Source organism: Coffea eugenioides, chromosome 11 (genome assembly GCF_003713205.1).
Source record: "Coffea eugenioides isolate CCC68of chromosome 11, Ceug_1.0, whole genome shotgun sequence".
Lineage (NCBI taxonomy): Eukaryota > Viridiplantae > Streptophyta > Magnoliopsida > Gentianales > Rubiaceae > Coffea > Coffea eugenioides.
In genome coordinates this window covers 40374299-40391640 of record NC_040045.1, presented here as the reverse complement: position 1 = coordinate 40391640, position 17342 = coordinate 40374299, and the positions used below count along the sequence as shown (strand labels likewise).

The 17342-nt window shown below is 36.3% G+C and overlaps 2 protein-coding genes and 1 pseudogene across 3 annotated transcripts in view; 2 read left to right on the top strand and 1 right to left on the bottom strand.

Moving 5' to 3' along the window:
* Positions 1–17342, top strand: part of LOC113753040 (rust resistance kinase Lr10-like) — a 54907-nt gene that overhangs the window by 2341 nt on the left and 35224 nt on the right. Inside the window, exon 1 of one of the 2 annotated variants that reach the window (XM_027297116.1) lies at positions 404–553. The exons of the other annotated variant lie outside the window; for it this stretch is intronic. Coding sequence (XP_027152917.1) covers positions 505–553 — 49 coding nt within the window. The 5' untranslated portion in view covers positions 404–504. Of the gene's footprint in view, positions 1–403; positions 554–17342 lie in introns of those variants that run through there. 2 annotated transcript variants of the gene reach the window in all.
* On the top strand, positions 2631–3792 carry LOC113753041 (annotated as a pseudogene).
* LOC113753042 (photosystem I reaction center subunit II, chloroplastic-like) lies at positions 14390–15321 on the bottom strand. Its single transcript, XM_027297117.1, has one exon. It carries the CDS (start codon positions 15217–15219, stop codon positions 14602–14604), a length of 618 nt encoding a protein of 205 aa, XP_027152918.1. The 5' UTR covers positions 15220–15321; the 3' UTR covers positions 14390–14601.

The window sequence follows — 17342 nt, the reverse complement described above, 5'->3', positions numbered from 1 at the left end:
TTTGAACTCAGTTGCAGCCACTCTCCAGCGATTCATTTAACCGAAGATGACTATGTGATTGATAACATTCAGTATGAGAATCGAACTTTTCGGGTACACAACGAGGCAGTTTCAAATGTCCGAGGTTGTCTACCACAGATTGGAAATATATCAGAAGACTCCCAGCTCGGTATAGTTGATACTTCAAGACTTCATTTGCTATCAAACTGCAATAGCTCCCTGCCTGAGGTACTTTCCCGCTACAAAGTTAATTATTGTGATGCTTTAAATAAAGAGGATTTGGGTCTGGTAATGTTAGGAGAGGATAAAAACTTGAACATTGCACTCCAAGAATGTAACACAAATGTCTTGGCACCTGTGGAAGTTGACAAAAATGGAGGAAACGGAATTGTAGACTATGAAGGGCTGTTGAGAAAGGGATTTCTGTTGAACTGGAAAGTAGCTGACTGCAGCGAATGTGAGCGAAGTGGTGGTCGTTGTGGCTTCAATGAAACCGATGATCGCATGCGGTGTTTTTGCCCTGATAGTCCTCATTTGGAGAATTGTAAACCTCGTAAGTACTTTGACCCCTTTATGAGTATTTTCTCCAAAAGTGTTCATTGTCATATATTGCTGCAAAATTCAAGTGAATTCACTGAACTTCACATCAGGCTTGCCCTCTAGAAAAGATGCTCTTGCGTCCATTGTTTGAGTAGCCATTTGATCTGCTGTCCTATTGATTAAACTGATTACTAGGAATACTAATCTACGTCAAGGTCTTCTGATATATTAGTTTAAGTTATTAGTGTAATCTGTTCAGCGGGCTTTACCCAGGGGAATTCATGTGGAAGGTGTCACACAAATTGTCTGAATTTTCATAAACAATTAGCTTAAGAAAAGACTTGAATTCCAGGCCGGTTTATTTTCTTTCCCACCTTGTTTGATCATCGTGAATTATGTTCCCAGATCAGCTAATTGTATGTGTGAAGTGCGCTTTCTTTGTTGAAGAGTCAAACGAGTCAAGTCTTTCTGTGGTTTAAGTCATCGTGGAAATTGGGATGGAAAATTCCCGCCTTTCATATGGACCAACGGCAATTTTCCACAAGTCTTCGTTAAAATTTCCACAAGTCAACTGGCGTGACAAAGATGGAGCTGGTTTTTCCCTTCTCGTCGTTACTTAAAGAGTACCTGAAGCTTAGCGTATTAAAATTAAAGTAGTCCTCATGATTTGATTTCCCTTAGGTTCTCTGTTTCGCTTTGGTAGGTTGCTAGGTAATGGATAGGAAGTTTGAGTATGGGTTTTGGATTGTTTTTGGCTCTCTTTTTGATTTCTCATGTCCTGCCTCTCTCGCTCTCGGCTGAAGAAGATAGCAAGTCCACTAATACTACTTGCCCAGAGAGTTTTAATTGTGGAAACCTTACTGGGGTAGGCTTCCCTTTCTTCGATTCGTCAGATCCTCCTGATTGTGGCTTTTTCGAGCTCAACTGTGAGGCGAAGCCATCTCCAACAATTCTATTTGACTTTACAGAAGATCGATGGGTTGAAGCTTTAGATATGCGCAACTCAGTGATCAGGCTTCACGACTACAAGCTTGAGCATATTTTGGCTAATCGAAGTTGCCATTCTTTCTTCTATGATACACTTCCGAAGTATCCTTCCATTTCATATTCGATTCTGCGAAACATCACGCTCTACAGATGCACTAAAAACTCCGAAACAAGCCAGAGGCCAGCTGATTATTTCGTCGGATACCAAACATATGACGAATGTGATGACCCTAATAAAGGCTTCAGCTTCACCATTTACTATCAAACTCCACAACATCATGCTCCAACAGTGAACTTCGGTGCAGACATTCCGTCATTGTGTACCGCTGTCACTCTTCCAATGGTTTCCAGCGACAGCCACTCAGAGATCACCGACTTGTTTCAGTTATTGACTGCTGAGTTCGATCTTGAGTGGCATCTCTCTGAAGATTGCTCTAATTGTCAACTTGAAGGACACGAGTGTCGGATTGACTGGATTGCGCACTTGGATCCGCGTTGTGTCTATCCTAAAAAAGTAATATTTGGATCCGCACTTGGATCGTACTATTTTACTGATTTGTTCTGCCTGCATTTGTTTCTTAGTTGGCAATTTTACAATCTTCTTTCTTGATTGTTTATCATTCTGGATGCAGTATATAGTCCCTCATCTATTCTTGTGCAACTGACCCCCTTTGCTTTGATGAACTCTTAATGCAGGAAAGAAGAACTTGAAAGTCATTCTGGCCCATAGGTACATACATACTCACTGTTACTACTATGCTGTATGTGGTTTAGAAGTACAATTACGCCTCAAAACTATCCAATAAATTGATCTTTCTCTCGTCATTTTCTTCCCCAGCAAATTAAGTGTCAAAACCAAATTTGAGGTAGCATGATCTTGAAATGTGTTTTTTATGTTTTCAGTTTTACCTAGTAGTGCATCCATAGTTATCCAAACAAAAAAAAAAGAAAGGAAAAATTAGCCCTCCAAGTAGTTGGAAATTTTGTTTAACGTGCGCTTGTTTCTACATACAGCTGCTTCTGCTGGTGGTCTTGGGATTTTAGTAATTCTTGCCTACTTCTTCCAAAGGAAGTATTCATTTCTGCGCATTTGGAGTAAAAGGGAGAAGTTCCAAAATGTTGAAGACTTTCTCAAGGATTATGGATCACTGGCACGCCAAAAGGTATCACTACTCTGAGGTAAAGAAGATGACCGACTCCTTCAAAATCAAGCTAGGCCAAGGTGGCTACGGTGTGTGTACAAAGGAAAGTTGGAAGATGGAAGTCCTGTGGCAGTAAAAGTTTTGAAGGAATTGAAAGGAAGTGGAGAAGAATTTGTTAACGAGGTTGCAAGTATTAGCAGGACTTCCCACATCAACGTTGTAACTCTATTGGGCTTCTGTTTCCAGGGTCGCAAAAGAGCTCTTGTATATGAATTCATGCCTAATGGATCCCTTGAGAAGTTCATTTATGGTGGAAAATCCTTGACGAACCGTCAACTGGGGTGGCAAATTCTGTACAAAATTGCAGTAGGCATAGGTCGAGGACTGGAGTATTTGCATCGTGGTTGCAATACCAGAATACTCCATTTTGACATAAAGCCTCACAACATCCTCCTAGATGAAAACTTCTGTCCCAAAATCTCTGATTTTGGCCTTGCTAAACTCTGCCTTCAAAACGAGAGCATCGTCTCGATACTGGGCGCACGAGGGACAGTTGGATATATTGCTCCTGAAGTTTTTTGCAAAAACATTGGAGGGGTATCTCATAAGTCAGATGTCTATAGCTACGGGATGATGGTTTTCGAGATGGTTGGTGGGAGAAAGAACATTGATGTTGGAGTAGTAGATCATAGCAGTGAAATATATTTTCCTCATTGGATTTATGCAAGACTAGATCGAGGTGAACAAGACCTCGGACTGCAGGGAATTTCCAATGAAAAGGAGAACGAACTTGCGAGGAAAATGATAATTGTAAGCTTGTGGTGCATACAAACGGATCCGGTCAACAGGCCATCAATGACTAAGGTTTTGGAGATGTTAGAAGGGAACCTCCAGGCCTTGGAAACCCCTCCCAAGCCTTTCTTGTCTTCTCCAGCAAGAGCATCAGAAGATTCTTCAACAATATACACATTTGGAACAGTCTCATAATTTTTGTAATATTAGTTGTTTGACCAAAAGATGCGTTGGGCTCCTATTTCTGCTAAAATTCCTCAGTGTAATTTTCAATCCGGAAGCAGGAGCTCCAGCTTCACGCCTCTAACGGCAAGTAAACGAAGACGCTGAGCTTCTATAGGTGTAAAAGCCACGTTTTTATGATTTACTTGTTTTAGACTTCTAGAGGTGCCTGAAAACTTGATTCTTGATTTTACAAGTTTGCACCTTCTCTATTTGGTTAAAAAAACTTGATGGTTCTTTTTCCTTATTACTGCTAATTATAGTTCATAACTATAATGGAGTCTACGGAATTCACCTGCATAAATTCTCTTGATATTTACTTGTAAGCATCGAGAAATATGAACTGACGATCTCCAGTGGTCAAACAAAATTGCAGATCTCCGAGGCAGATGATATTTGCAGTCCAAAATTGACTCCAGACGCTTCAATCTAACTTTTATATATTTTTGTGACAATTTTGCCATTAATAAAAGAACCCAGCCATGGCGATCGCCACCTTTGCACCACTCTTCATCATCAAACGCCCAAAATCATCCCATAATAGACTTTAGAGCTTCTGTAAACGCATTCCTAAAGCAACATCCACTACGATGAAAATTTCTCCATCATCAGTCCACCACTCTCATCTGAAAATACCCAACCATATGGCTAGAAAATCATCCGATCTACTGATAAACACACCCCACAAAGGCAGAAAACGAACATCACTCTTCCCTTCTAGGCCTTTGCAACTATCCTCTTAAGTGAAGAGAGCTCACTTCTTCGCAGGCTTGAAGCCCTCACTTCTTAGCAGGATGGGCAGTATTGTCTTTTCATGTGATCCTTATTTCGAAATTATCCACTGATTTAAATTCACTGGCAAATTGGAACATGATTCCAGTGTCTTGTCTACGTGGCCACCTAGTAGATTTTAGGGATAATTTCAGAAACCTCCCCTGAGGTTTCTGACACTTTCACTGACATCCCCTGAGGTTCTCAAAATTTCACTTACCTCCCTTGCTTTTGATTTTGTGGTAACAATCCAGTCCAAATCAGATTAAAATATTATTTTCATGTGTGAGAAGGTATTTTTATTCCATAGCTACCCTTTGCAGAAGTTGTATTAGTAGAAGATTCAAAGAAGAATAAATGATTTGGACTAATTAGTAAAGTTGAGGGGGGGTAAGTGCAATACAAAAAATTGCATGCACCAGATGTGCCATGCAACAGTTATTTGGCAGATTTTGCAACGGCTAGCTGCAAATTGCAACGGCCAGAAGGTTTGCTGTTTCAGTAGCAATAGCATATAAAGCAAAGCAACTTAACTACCTCTGAGGTTTCAAGCTATTAACATTCTTTGCTACTAATTTGGAGTGATAACAAGTGCATTTGCTGTGCTACAATTAGAGCTCTGAGTAAAAAGTTTTAGCTGCAACCATGGCCTCTTCAAACCATAGGGGAGAATCATGGAATTCACCTACATCTTTCTCCATTAAAAACAGGTTTTGCCGCTGTAATCGCAAAGCAACCGTAATGATATCAGAGAGTGAAAGGAATCCAGACAAGTTGTATTTCTATTGAGAAATTTCCAACTTTGTGATGAATTTTAAAAAAATTCTACAAAAGGGGTGATTTTGGGTTTAATTTCCGTCAGGGGGGTCTTCGCATTTGTGAATTTCACAAATGCGAGCTTACAAGAGTGCGAGCTCTGGTTATTGAGCTCGCATTCCACGAATGCGAGCTCTTCTCAATTTTTTTTTTTTCCTTTTTTAAGAGCTAGGGAATTATTTCTAGGAAGCAAATGCGAGCTCTTATCTTTTTTATTTTGGTATTTTTTGAGAGGTAGGGAATTATTTGCAGAAAGCTTCTAATTTTTGTTTTAAAAAATGTTGCAAATATTTAAAATTTTGCAAATAGCTCGCATTTGTTAAATTTGACCTGCAAAAATTGTATTTAACTTTTTTGTTAGATTTCGCATTTATAAGTATGACTTGTAGAAAATTAGATTCAAATTTAGATGTATTAGGGTTTTAAAAATATTATATAAGTGATAAAAATTTTATAAATTGTAAAAATAAAATCAAACTGCTTGGATAATTAAATGTTATATTTGCATAAGAAATAATACAATAATCATAATAATGATAATACAATAATATTGGTGTAATAAAACTGCCATTAATTTAAATATTTACTTATAATGCCCAAAGAGCCTAATTACCAATTTTTTCTTCTCGCGCTCAAATATAACATTAACCCGCATGCGAGCTAACCTTGAACTAGAAAAAACACAGAATCCCGCTTGCGGGTTTCAGGAGTATTCGGATATTCTCATATGCACCTATGCAAATCGAACCAACCGGATATCTTATCCGTATCCCATTTTTTTAAATAAAAATCTTATAAATTTGAAAAATAAAATCAAATTTAGATGTATTAGGGTTTTAAAAATATTATATAAGTGATAAAAATTTTATAAATTGTAAAAATAAAATCAAATTTAAATAATTAAATGTTATATTTGCATAAGAAATAATACAATAATCATAATAATGATAATACAATAATATTGGTGTAATAAAACTGCCATTAATTTAAATATTTACTTATAATGCCCAAAGAGCCTAATTACCAATTTTTTCTTCTCGCGCTCAAATATAACATTAACCCGCATGCGAGCTAACCTTGAAATAGAAAAAACACATAATCCCGCTTGCGGGTTTCAACGTTATTCTGCGCTTCGTGTGTTTGCTTTTGTTTTGCTTTTGTCTTTTTTTTTCGAAATGGAGGGTTGGCGGTGGAGCTTAGTACGAGAGCTCACTGAACTCTAATAGGTTTCTAATTAGGTTTCTAATAAAGACTTCGTTCGATATGTGATATTTCAGCCGAACTTCGAATCCATGGCACTTATTACGCGCTTAAGCCACCTGTCCACATTAGCAATCAAATGGCTTGATATCAAGAATTCCACAAAGGTAAATTACCTAATAACCTTGCAAAATAGGCTATCCATCTTCCTTGAGTTCATATAAAAACATTATCCTAAATACCAAAAAGGACAAGCTTGAATTCCCAATCCCACCTGTGTACATAAATTGTTCTTATTTGATTGAACTTCTTGTCTTGTAACAAATGACTCCACAGACATTTTCTTGCAAAGTACGTAATTTGAAGTCAGGCGTGTAATCTTGCATGACAAGAATAGGTACGTAAAGAATAAGAAAATTCATTATGTAACTTAAACATAAACGGTAGTAATTAACCCCAACTACTTGGGATATATCTGTAATTTTGGCCCTGATGACGTCAGAAAAGGGGCCCAATTTTTTATCAAGGGAGGTAAGTGAAATTTTAAGAACCTCAGGGGATGTCAGTGAAAGTGTCAGAAACCTCAGGGGAGGTTTCTGAAATTATCCCTAGATTTTATGACTTTTAGGGCCCTCCGACATTCTCTTTTCCCCCTTGTTCCCCTACTTTCCATCATGTTTTCTAATTTGGACCGTGTCGTTCAATTCCGTTAGTTAAATAGTCTATTTTTACAAATTATTACCAGCGTTGAACTTAATAAAGAAACAAAGGATGAAATCACAACTAATACGTCACACATCTATAATTTATAATATAGCAATTAAAGCGTAAATCAAATTTAGTAAACACATAAGAGCGTGCATGCGCATACACACACATATATATATAAATATATTACTATATATTTATGGCATCATCTGCTTCTTCAATTTTTTTTTTCATTTGAATCTAATCAATTGAACTCAATTGATGTTTTGTACCTTGAACACAATCGAGTGTGAACTCTGAGTTTTAAAACACTGACCTCCCATATCTTTTTTTTTTTTTTTGAATAGTAGTAGTGGTAGTGTACTAGTGTTACAAAACCAAGAGTTGTATTTGTTGGCAGAATACATTATTCCGTGCAATTTTTGGTTATCACATGGCCAAGTATATTTCGATAATTCAAGACAATCATTTATGAGTTTGCTCCATTTTGATCATGTGAAACTTATGTTGCTAGTTACTGCAGTTAAAATTACGCGGACTATTCTACTTGCGGCCTCCAAATATTGGCGTTAGCATTGAAGGATATAACAATCAATTAGTTTCCTAGATGCTCAGCCAAAAAATTAAAAAATAAAAATAAATGAACTTGTTAAAAAAAAAAACTATAAAATGAGTTTTGACCATATTATATTAAAGTGCCATTTGAAAACATAAATTAGATGACAAGGATGTCCTACAACAGAGACAAAAAGAGATATTGAAGCCATCATGGGAAATTCTGTCCCATATTAAACAATCATAAACCTAATCAAACACTCCCAACTTTCACTTTCTCCTTAGACCAAAATGATTTAGCCACTCTAATAATGCAATACACACTTCTACATCATAAATCTAAGCTACTTCCTTACCTTTTGCTTCTTTTTTGGTCTCGTGACTTTGCCTTTTCCTTTCTTTACCAATTTGTTCTTCGAGGCTTTTACCTACTTGAAAGGGAAATGGGGCAGGGACGGTCATCAGTATGACCGTCCTTGAACGGTTAATGGCCATGATCTGATCTTAAAAATTTGTGCAGCTGAAATTACAAGTTGTAACTCGATTTTCACGTCATGTGTGGGTCTCACAAAAATTTGTTCTAAAGTTACGCGATGTGCAAAAAACGTTACACGATATATAAAGAAAATTACGCGCAGTTGAAAATGATCAAAACCGTCCGGAACGGTTGCACCTGCAACCGTCCGTGCACCTTGTCCTTTTGAAAGCTATATTACTCGGGCTCTTACGCTTTGCCCTGCTGTACTCGTGTCCGTTCTTCATATGCAATAGAATAGCCACATCGTCAGAATTTGGTAGTCGAGTCCGAGTAACATGACTTGAAAGAATGAAAATCCTTCTGTGTGGGATTTATGATGTTGCCATTGAACAATATCATAAAGAGGAGGCCATAATTAATCACGACACGAAGGCAAATGATATTATTATTATCACAACATAAATTTTAACTTCATAGCAGACCATTTCTGAGGTAATGACTATGCGCTAATTCACTGGTCAAAATTGAGATTGTTTTGAAGAGGATAAATTTTCTATTGATTTGCTCGTATATAATGCAAGAAAGAAGAATCTAAAAGAAGCTAGGTCAATCGAAAAACTTCTTGTTTTGGAGTATTTGCTTTGCATATAAGGCGTGATTTCACGTGCATGAGTGAATCACTGCACAATTAAAACTAAGCTGGGACAACTTAATGTGTCATTGTCCTTTGACGCAGACGTAATGGGTACAATAATATACTGCACTAGCTAAGCCTGCCCACGTTTCTCCACGTCTTTCTTTGATTGTGTTTCCGTGTGGGTCTCAGATAGATGGAGATAAGCCTCACCGGTTTAGCATCTTAATAGATATTCATAAAACAAAAGTATGTTGGAACCATCCTTAAATTATTATCTTCATAGGAAACATGACGTTTATGCAATTAACAATTGATGATAATCGGTGCCAACTTTATGTTGGAGTGATCTTATTCTCAACTACTGAAAAAAAGTATAATTGAACTAATGTGAGCTACTTTTGCGTGTGTTTCTATATTCGTGGTTAGATGTCGTCATGTGAACTAAACCTTTATTCAAATGTTAATGATCCATATGATGTCTCATGCATGCTTTCCAGAAAAGGAAAGGAAAATTCTATGCTAAGCAACGTAAACAAATTAAAAGATAGCTAAAATTATCGATTTTAGAGATTCTCATGTATATATATTTGTAGTTAATATATAATCATGATTTTTCAGGAATATCAGTGCTTTATACAAAGCCTTGGATATGACCATGTGGCTTGAATTGATCTTATCATGTTGGACGCTTTCCAGGAGTGGGTGCAACTTAAACTTGGAAGAGATACCAATATCATAAATGGTGTTTGGTTTTTAGGGGAAATGACAAGCAACATGATGTATCGTAACAAGAATCACTCACTGTCATTGTCAATACTCTATAATGATTTAACATTATTCAATTGTGTGGGACATTTTAGTATTATGAGAACAAATCAATAAACATACATTATCTTCATAAAATTTGAGATTTAAATAAGGGCAAATTATTGCAGTTTGAGGCCTTCCATGTGTTTCTGATAAGGTTCAAAGTTTTTCTGGATGGGATTTGGCATTTGGATTGAAAATTAGCTATTATTAGCTATCTCCACGGTCACAATTCTAAAGGGCCCGATGAACTGATGGAAATTGTCCTCTTCTGCACCCCCACCCTTCTCCGCATAATTTTTAATACTAGTTTATTTGTGCATCCCATGAGGGTGTCCAGTTTTGGTGAAGTTATTTGTTGTGTGTGTGTGAAGTTAAGAGTAGGTATGTGCGAATTTAACGGTCGAAGAGTGATAATTCAAGATACGTAGTATATTGTTTTGTATAAGTCTGTACATTATCAAAAACCGGTCATTATAGAATAGAAAACTCATACAAAGAGCCGTAGACAAAAGCACTATTTATATTAACAAAAATAAATGGTTGCATGGTAGAAAACTAATGTCCATAGCTAGTGCAAAACTATAGGAAACAAACCTATTTAGCTAAATTTACCCACACATGACCACGAATAGATGGATATAAGTATCTTATGTTTTTGCATATGGGCATAAATGGGTTACCCAAGAATACCCATTTAATTTTATTGGGTAACTCATCAAACCCAATTAAATCATTTAAATTGTCTTTTCCCAAGCCTTCTCTCTTCCCCCACCCATTTTTTTTTTCAAATTCTTCATTTTGTCAGGATGTTAACTACTTTTGTTTCATTATTATTATTATTATTTATTGGTTTTATCTTATCATTTTATTTTCTCTTAGTTTATTAACTTGTTCATTTTTTAGTATTACCAATTTATGACAAGTTTTAGTCTATTTTTCTACCTTTTCAAAATAAAATTTTAAATTTACACACGAAAAAAATGCTAGGAGTTCAAAATTTTTGAATTAAGTTTTTATATTAACTTTTATAGTACTTAGTTCAAATTTTTGTATTCTTATTGTTCAATTGTTAAATAGTATGTAATTTTGCGACATAGAGTATGGATGAGAAAAAATATAGTAATTAGGCTTATTGAACATTATAAATAAATATTTAAAACTAATAATGGGTGCAAAGGTGATATAAATTAATAATTTAGTTTACAAAAATAAATTTAAATAAATTTACAAAAAATTAAAATAAATGGGTGAGCCTCCAATTGCTTCCACGTAATAAGGCAATAAAAGTAACGTTGCGTGACGGTGCCCGGAAAGAGTATAATCAATGCAAGTATACATGGTCAAAAACTGTAATAATTCTCCAGGCATTCTCATCAAATTCTTTGACCATACAGATATGGTATCTTGTCTCAAGAAACTACCCAAAACTCCAGCATTTGTTCATGCCGTCAACATATAAACATCAGATTTCAAACTCCAGAATTTCTTTTAGTGCATTAAAAGCATAAATGCACCATTATCACTGCATGTATTGCCACACCGACTGATCTTGAAGATAACATGCTAAAAATGATTGCAGTTGGTGCACAGGTAAAATCAGTATCAATACATGCTGGCACATGTACGTGCTTGTAGCATAGATGGAAGCAAATTGGGGACTTCAACAAATTTTATTCACAAAAAGTCACTTCAGAGAATTATAATTACAAACTTGGAGTAATTGATAAATGACATTTTGAACATGCTTCACATATGTGGAGCAAATGCCACTTCATTATTTAATCCATAAATATCATATTGATCATGATCATTATCTTTACATATCGTATCAAGCATTCTTGGAGCTACATTTGTTTGAGCTTCAATGTGACAGGAGACCCTGGGGTAGGGGTAGGGGTACTATCGAGCCGAGTCGAACTCGATCAGAATCAGTGCTATTTGAGCTCGAACTCGAACGAGTTAATAAATTTGGACTCGAATTTGACTCGATAAAATAAAATTAAACTCGAGCTCAACTCGTTTGAACTCGAGTAAATATCAAGCCCGATCTACTCGAGATCGAGCTCGAGTTTTGAACTAAACCTATAAATTTTTTCTCAAAATATATAATATAAATATAATATGAATATATAATATAAATATAATATGAATATATAATATAAATATAATATGAAAACTCGATTAAGCTCGTCAAGCACTCGAGTATTTATTTTTGGAGCTCGAACTTGACTCGTTGAATGTAACGAGTAGCTCGAGCTCGGTTTGACCAAACTCGAGCCAAGCTTTTAACCAAGCCGCTCGCGAGTAGCTTGCGAGCGGCTTGACTTAATTGCACCCTTACCTACTCGCGAGCGGCTTGACTTAATTGCACCCTTAGGTAGGGGGTGAGACCACCCAACTAATAGCTTTCCAATCAAGCCTTTTAAAACAATTAGCATGTAATAAGTGGATACAAATCAAAGAGCTCCCTCTATATCATCAAACAACAGGAACATAAGAGTATAAAGAAAATTCGTCCTTTGACTTGAACTAAGTCATACAAAATGACTATCACCTACGAGGTTCAGTCTCTTGAAAGATGGGGAATGATGCAATCCTTTTTAAGGAAAACTGGTTAAGAATGATAGTATATACCTGCAAAATTTCAAACTACTATCCAGCTTCTTTTGATAGTTTGCCAAGTTCCATCCTAAATTTCGACTAATAAGAAAGCACTAAATGTGGGAGAAAGAGAAACAACAAATGAAATAAACTGCAGAATCCAAATGAAATGCTGAAAACAGAGACAAAATTTCAAGTTTACCAGAATGCAATGGAAGAACTTCTTGGACTCATCGTCATGTCTGAAGGGCTCAAAAGCAGAAATCCAGCAAAAGATTAAAAACATATTTGGCTCTAAGGACGCAAAATACTTGAACCCAACCAATCAAATATGGCAGGCAGAGTAAAGAAGAAAGCGGCTTCCAAGGGTAGATAAAAATATGACCGAAAATAATTAAGAACCTGACATAAGAATCATCTTCCAGGATCAAATTTAGAGTATATAAACGATCAACAAATTTGTAATAAAAACTAATCCAAAAAATCCAAAACAATAGGTACTTGAAAATAGTGTGTGCTGCGAAAACAATACGCATTGGGGAATTGCCCCAAAATCACCCCAATGACCCTATCTTCCCTACTATCAGTATTAGAGCAGTAATTGGACCCAGCTATAAATCAGAAATATGCATGCAAAGAATGAATCCAATGAGCATTTAAGAGCAAAAGAACAACTGGCAAAGCCTCAAACTTGGTATAATTTAAATGCCATAACAAAAGGATAAACATAAACGAATCAAATACCCACAATTTGAAACATTTATAATCTCAATTACTTTATTAACTGAATTGCCTTTAAATTTTTTGCATAATTCGGTTGGTTTTAGATATCATAGAAAATGGAGAAGTTCTTGAACTAATTTATGATGGGGTTGGGACAGCAGATGGAGAAACCAATCACACTGATGGATCTCAATCTACCATCCAACAGCATCATTATGAAAAGACTCAATAACCAAGCCTACAAGCTCACATCAATAACTAATTAAAGGGTGAAATTGGGAGATAAGGGTTAGCTAGTAAAATCACATTGCCACATCACCTACCAGGCACCAGCCGCGCATCCGAACTTAGTCCTAACTCCAACAAATCAAATGTTCACCTGATATTCCATATTTAGCCTCCTAGTCAAGGTGTCCATAGGGGACCATGACTACTGTTCATAAGCCAACTCTCCTTTTTATTCCTTTTAGGATTCATTCTGTTACTCCTCCTACTTCTCTAATTATTTTCTTCGAAATTATTTCTGGTTGGAGTTTTTAAATCAATAATTGTACTTGCGCTTCCTGACCCAAAGAATAAAAAAGAAGAAGAAGAAGAAGGAAAAAAAAAAGAGTATTGTTCTTAGAAGCAATTCCTTATACTTTTGTCTACCACTATTGGATGATCATAACATTGGGATTCCTATTGAATCAGAATATGTGTTGATACATAAGATTGCACTTCCATTTAGACACGAGCCAATGAGGTGGAACTTGATTGATGCACCCATTCTCTTTTGCCTGCTGAGTAACACATGGAAATCTAATCATCGCTAAATACTTTTTAAGTGGTTTATAGGCTTAGGTGCATGCTCTACCGGCTTGCTGCTGCAAATCAGCAACCAAATTTGGTACTCCACGTAGCAATTGCTAGCTGCTTGCTGAATATGTTGCCACCAAGATGATGTTCTTGGCAATCAATCACTTGGCTCACTAATTTATTAACTTGCTTTGGGGTCATGCGTTTCAGATGTGTACAAATTTGAAGCAATTAATCATTTAATCAACCCTCTTCACTTGTAGAATTCATTGGAAGAACAAGGACCATGATGGCAGCAATGACAAAAGGTGGCCGGGATCAAACAATTGAAGTGCTAATTGTTTTCTTAGTATAAACCACGTACCATTACTGATGATCAAATTCTTCTATGCAGATACCACCTTACCAACACAGCTTCGAGCCTTGTCGAAAAGTAGGAAATTAATGCTCTAATTTTTATAGTCTTGCCAATCACATTATACGCACACATACATGTATTTTCAGCTAGCATCACGAATGTATGATATGAAAATGAACGCACTTTTTCGCGGATCTTAGATATGGAGTACTCAGTGATGCACATTTGCGAGAAAACAACAAATCCTTGCCTTCCTCCCACAATCTTTTTTTCTTTTCTTGGTAAATATTGAAGAGTATAATACGAATGGACCAAGACAGTAATAGTATCCGATCACATACAAAGTAACAAGATCCAGGCTGTGTCTGAAATGTAGCTTCTCAAAAAGAAATACAATTACATCAAGCAACACTAAATAATCACAATATCACATATTACATAAATGACGATTAGGTACGACACCTTACAACTCATACACTTGCTTCCCAGTGAATTTTACCTCAATTGGGCTAATGTTCTTCCCGATTGATCTGAGGTTCACCCCAACTCCTTGACGTCCGGGGTTCACCTTCTCTGGGTAGACACCATCTTTCGGGTGCAAATATTGCACCTCACCATTAGGGAAAACCCTGTAAAACTGGTAGCTAATCTTGTACTTGGACCTAAGTCTAGTGCCAAGAGCTAAGCATTGCTCTTTCCTAGCCAATTTGAGCAAGTTTGGACCTTGTCTCATTATGGCTGCACCACCAGTAGGCATCTCAAAAATCTGTTCTTTCGGGGAATCCCATGTGATAACATAGAATTCCTCGACTTGGGCCTTCCTCAATAGCCCTCCTGTGCTGCCTGCAAAGATTGGTGATGGGGTGTTTGGGTCCAATTGTGGTGGGGTGAATCCCGCTGGTGCCGCTTTTGTGGACGCTTCCTCTGCCATGGCCCTGATGGTCCTTGTTGCCATGTTGGTCTTGATTGGCTTAGGACTTGCAAATGCAACCAGGGATGATTGCTTCCATGGCACAGTAACTCGGTCACTTGGGGAGGAAAGAGTTGGGGTGAAGAGGGAGGCTTGAGTTGCCATGGCCATGGTTGGATTGAAGAGAGAAATGATGAAGAATTGAGATGGTGTCTGTAGTATTCGAGTTTCGCGAGATTTGTTGATGAAAGAAAGGTTCTTTCCTTGTGTGCAAGCCAGCCGAGTGTGATATTGGATGGGTGGTGGAAATGTGGATATTGGATAAGGTAGGTTCTGCTATAGACCAATTAGAATGTGTGATTTTGATACGCAGTCTTTGCTTGACTTCACTTTGTTGCCAAGTGTACTCCTGCAGATAGATGGCAGTATCTAAAGCCAAGATACTATGCTTATTAACAGATGAGGTACACATGCAAATTTGCAGCATCATCATCCGGTTGCTATACTTTTGGCATTCAAGAAGCACAGCCAGCTAAATGAGTTCCAAATTACTTTGAAAATGAGAATGGAAGATGGGTAGGATCATTGCCCAAAATTAAACACTCAAATGACATGCCTCTTTTGTTTGTCCGTGTGAATGTGTTTATACAGACTTGATTTGCGATAAAAGAACCTGCAAAGGCAAAGTATTCAGAACACTCAGCAGTGGTAATGTTCCGAGGGTGTTTTAAAAACAATCAGTTACAGTTTGACAGTTGAATAAGTGGGAGAATCAGAATCCACGGCCGTCTTGGAATTAAGCTCCAACCAATATAATCCGCTTGTGTAACGAATTTCGAATTGTTCAAGTTTAGCCATTCCTTTTCTGCCTTGTGAATTAAAAATTCTATCTTCATTTTTTCTTTTTTCTTTTTTTTCCTTAGTTTCCTTCTTTGAGTCTAACAAAAAAACAAAAAAAAAAAAAAAGGAAATTACTACCAATTTGATCTAAACTCTGTAATCCACTTATAAAGGAAATTTTGGAAATGGCTACTGAAATTCTTGCAATGCCATGTTCCAAATAAGGTAAGGGCTAAGTAGACCCAAACCCTAAAACATAAGGTCAATTTGTGCAATCTTCATGACTTTACATTGTCTAAACCCAACCGTTACAACTAGAGGTGGCAATTTGGATTGAAATCCATTTATCCATCCATATAATCCATAATTAAATGGATTTGGATTATCCATTTATAGTGTTGGTTTTAAATGGTTCATCAAAGTAAAACCATTAAATTAAATGGATTTATATGGATTATCCACATAAACCATATATATCCATTTACTTAAAACCAAATAAAAGAAATGGACTTTCAGTCCCCATTAATCCCCCAAATCAAAGGTTTGTTTATCTTTCTTCATTCTTCCTTGTCCATACGCGTACAGATTCAAAATTATCAACATCGCTCCTCCAACTTGAAAAATGTTCTCGGCTACATTTTTCATTTCCTGTCATGTGTTTTCTAGTGGTGGTTCAACGTGAGAAACATTTCACTTTTGTGAGTTCCTTGCAGAGGCCGTAGCCTACGAAAATCACAGGGCAATCCTCATATTCGCCAGTCATGGAAGAGTTAACTCTAGCGCAACAGATTTACCGTTGCTCCTGTGTTGGAACAAAAATGTTGCAACGTTGATTCGTAAATGATCACGCAAGGGAACAGAAATCAACATTGCTGTTTTACAAATATCACGTCATGGAATTGCAGAGCTCTTATATAGTATTAATTAGTACTTTTGTTTATCAAGAAAAAGAAAACGAAACACTAGTAGTACTTGTGTTCATGGAGTTCAAACTTGAGTTTGAACAGCTCGAACTGCTTCACGAATTTAGTTTCAGCCTAGCATGTGAAGTTTGAAAGTTCGTCGAATTTAATCGAACTTCATACACACACGCACACGTGTATATATATATATATATATATATTATTTATTATTATAAAATGTCTATTATATCCCTTGTTTAAAATAAAATTATATAAAATATAAATTATATGACCTCCCTCCTTTGATTATGATGTGATTCAGTCCCCATTAATCCCCCATTAATTACCATATGGTTATTTGTACAACAATCTTCATGGTTAGTTCCAATTATTTTTGTAATTTATTGATTTTTGTCATTTTCAACACCTAAAATTTACAAGTACATAAAAAAGTATCTTCATATTACAAGAAATGGTAATACAAAAAAAGTAATCAAAATATTTAAATGGATTATAAATGGATAATTGGTTTTTATTTAATCCATTTAGATC

Excerpts from the sequence above, each read along its gene's own strand:
- LOC113753042 (XM_027297117.1), bottom strand. The coding sequence starts at position 15,219 with ATGGCCATGGCAACTCAAGCCTCCCTCTTCACCCCAACTCTTTCCTCC.